The following is a 708-nucleotide window of genomic DNA, read 5'->3' as shown; positions in this document are numbered from 1 at the left end:
TTGATATTTAAATATATACTTGATTGTTTTTTTGAATTATTTGATTGATTGCTAAAATCCTGTTTTGATGATGCTTCAGAACCTAATACTGAAAAGATTTCGGGTAGGTCATATTCTAATATTCACCTTTAGCTATTAAGACACCATCTTCATTATTAAATTGTGGTTGTTAGGTTGATTTATTCTTTGTCTTGCATATTTAATTAAAGATATGAGTATAAGTTGCAATCTGCAGATGTTTTGATTTTCCACAATGAATAAATAACATCTATATACTTGAACAGTTCTAGTACTTGGTAAGTCTGATTATAAGTTTGCATTTATAAAGTTGAAAGAATGGTGGGAGATGCCAGTAGAAGGATGAAATATAATATTATATGAGAATAAAGCAATGGCATTATTAGTATTGGCACTAACTAACGAATGGTGATTGGCTATTTTGAGAACCTGATGAAATTGATGTTAAATGCACTGCCACATCTAAAAACTCTTGTTACACGGTTTAAATGATTAATTGCTAATTTAGATTCATTCTCTTTAATAGTTGCTAAATTATCTATTTATTTATTTATTTATTTATTTATTTATTTATTTATTTATTTATTTATTTAAACCAATAATATGTTGCCTCTTTAGGATGTGTAATTTCTTTATTTTATCAATTTCTGATTTCAAACTGTTTCCAAATGAACCTTTTGGGTCAGACAT

The 708-nt window shown here is 26.6% G+C and overlaps 1 protein-coding gene across 1 annotated transcript in view; it reads right to left on the bottom strand.

Annotated features, from left to right (window-relative positions):
* The window catches only part of DICPUDRAFT_155690 (uncharacterized protein), a gene marked incomplete at both ends in the record, with an annotated part of 989 nt that extends 281 nt beyond the window's left edge, over positions 1–708 (bottom strand). Inside the window, 2 exons of the mRNA XM_003291070.1 lie at positions 489–556; positions 678–708. Of these exons, the coding sequence (XP_003291118.1) occupies positions 489–556; positions 678–708 (99 nt within the window). The remainder of the gene's footprint in view (positions 1–488; positions 557–677) is intronic.

This window comes from Dictyostelium purpureum (genome assembly GCF_000190715.1).
Source record: "Dictyostelium purpureum unplaced genomic scaffold DICPUscaffold_258, whole genome shotgun sequence".
Lineage (NCBI taxonomy): Eukaryota > Evosea > Eumycetozoa > Dictyosteliales > Dictyosteliaceae > Dictyostelium > Dictyostelium purpureum.
This window is presented reverse-complemented; position numbering and strand designations above follow the sequence as displayed.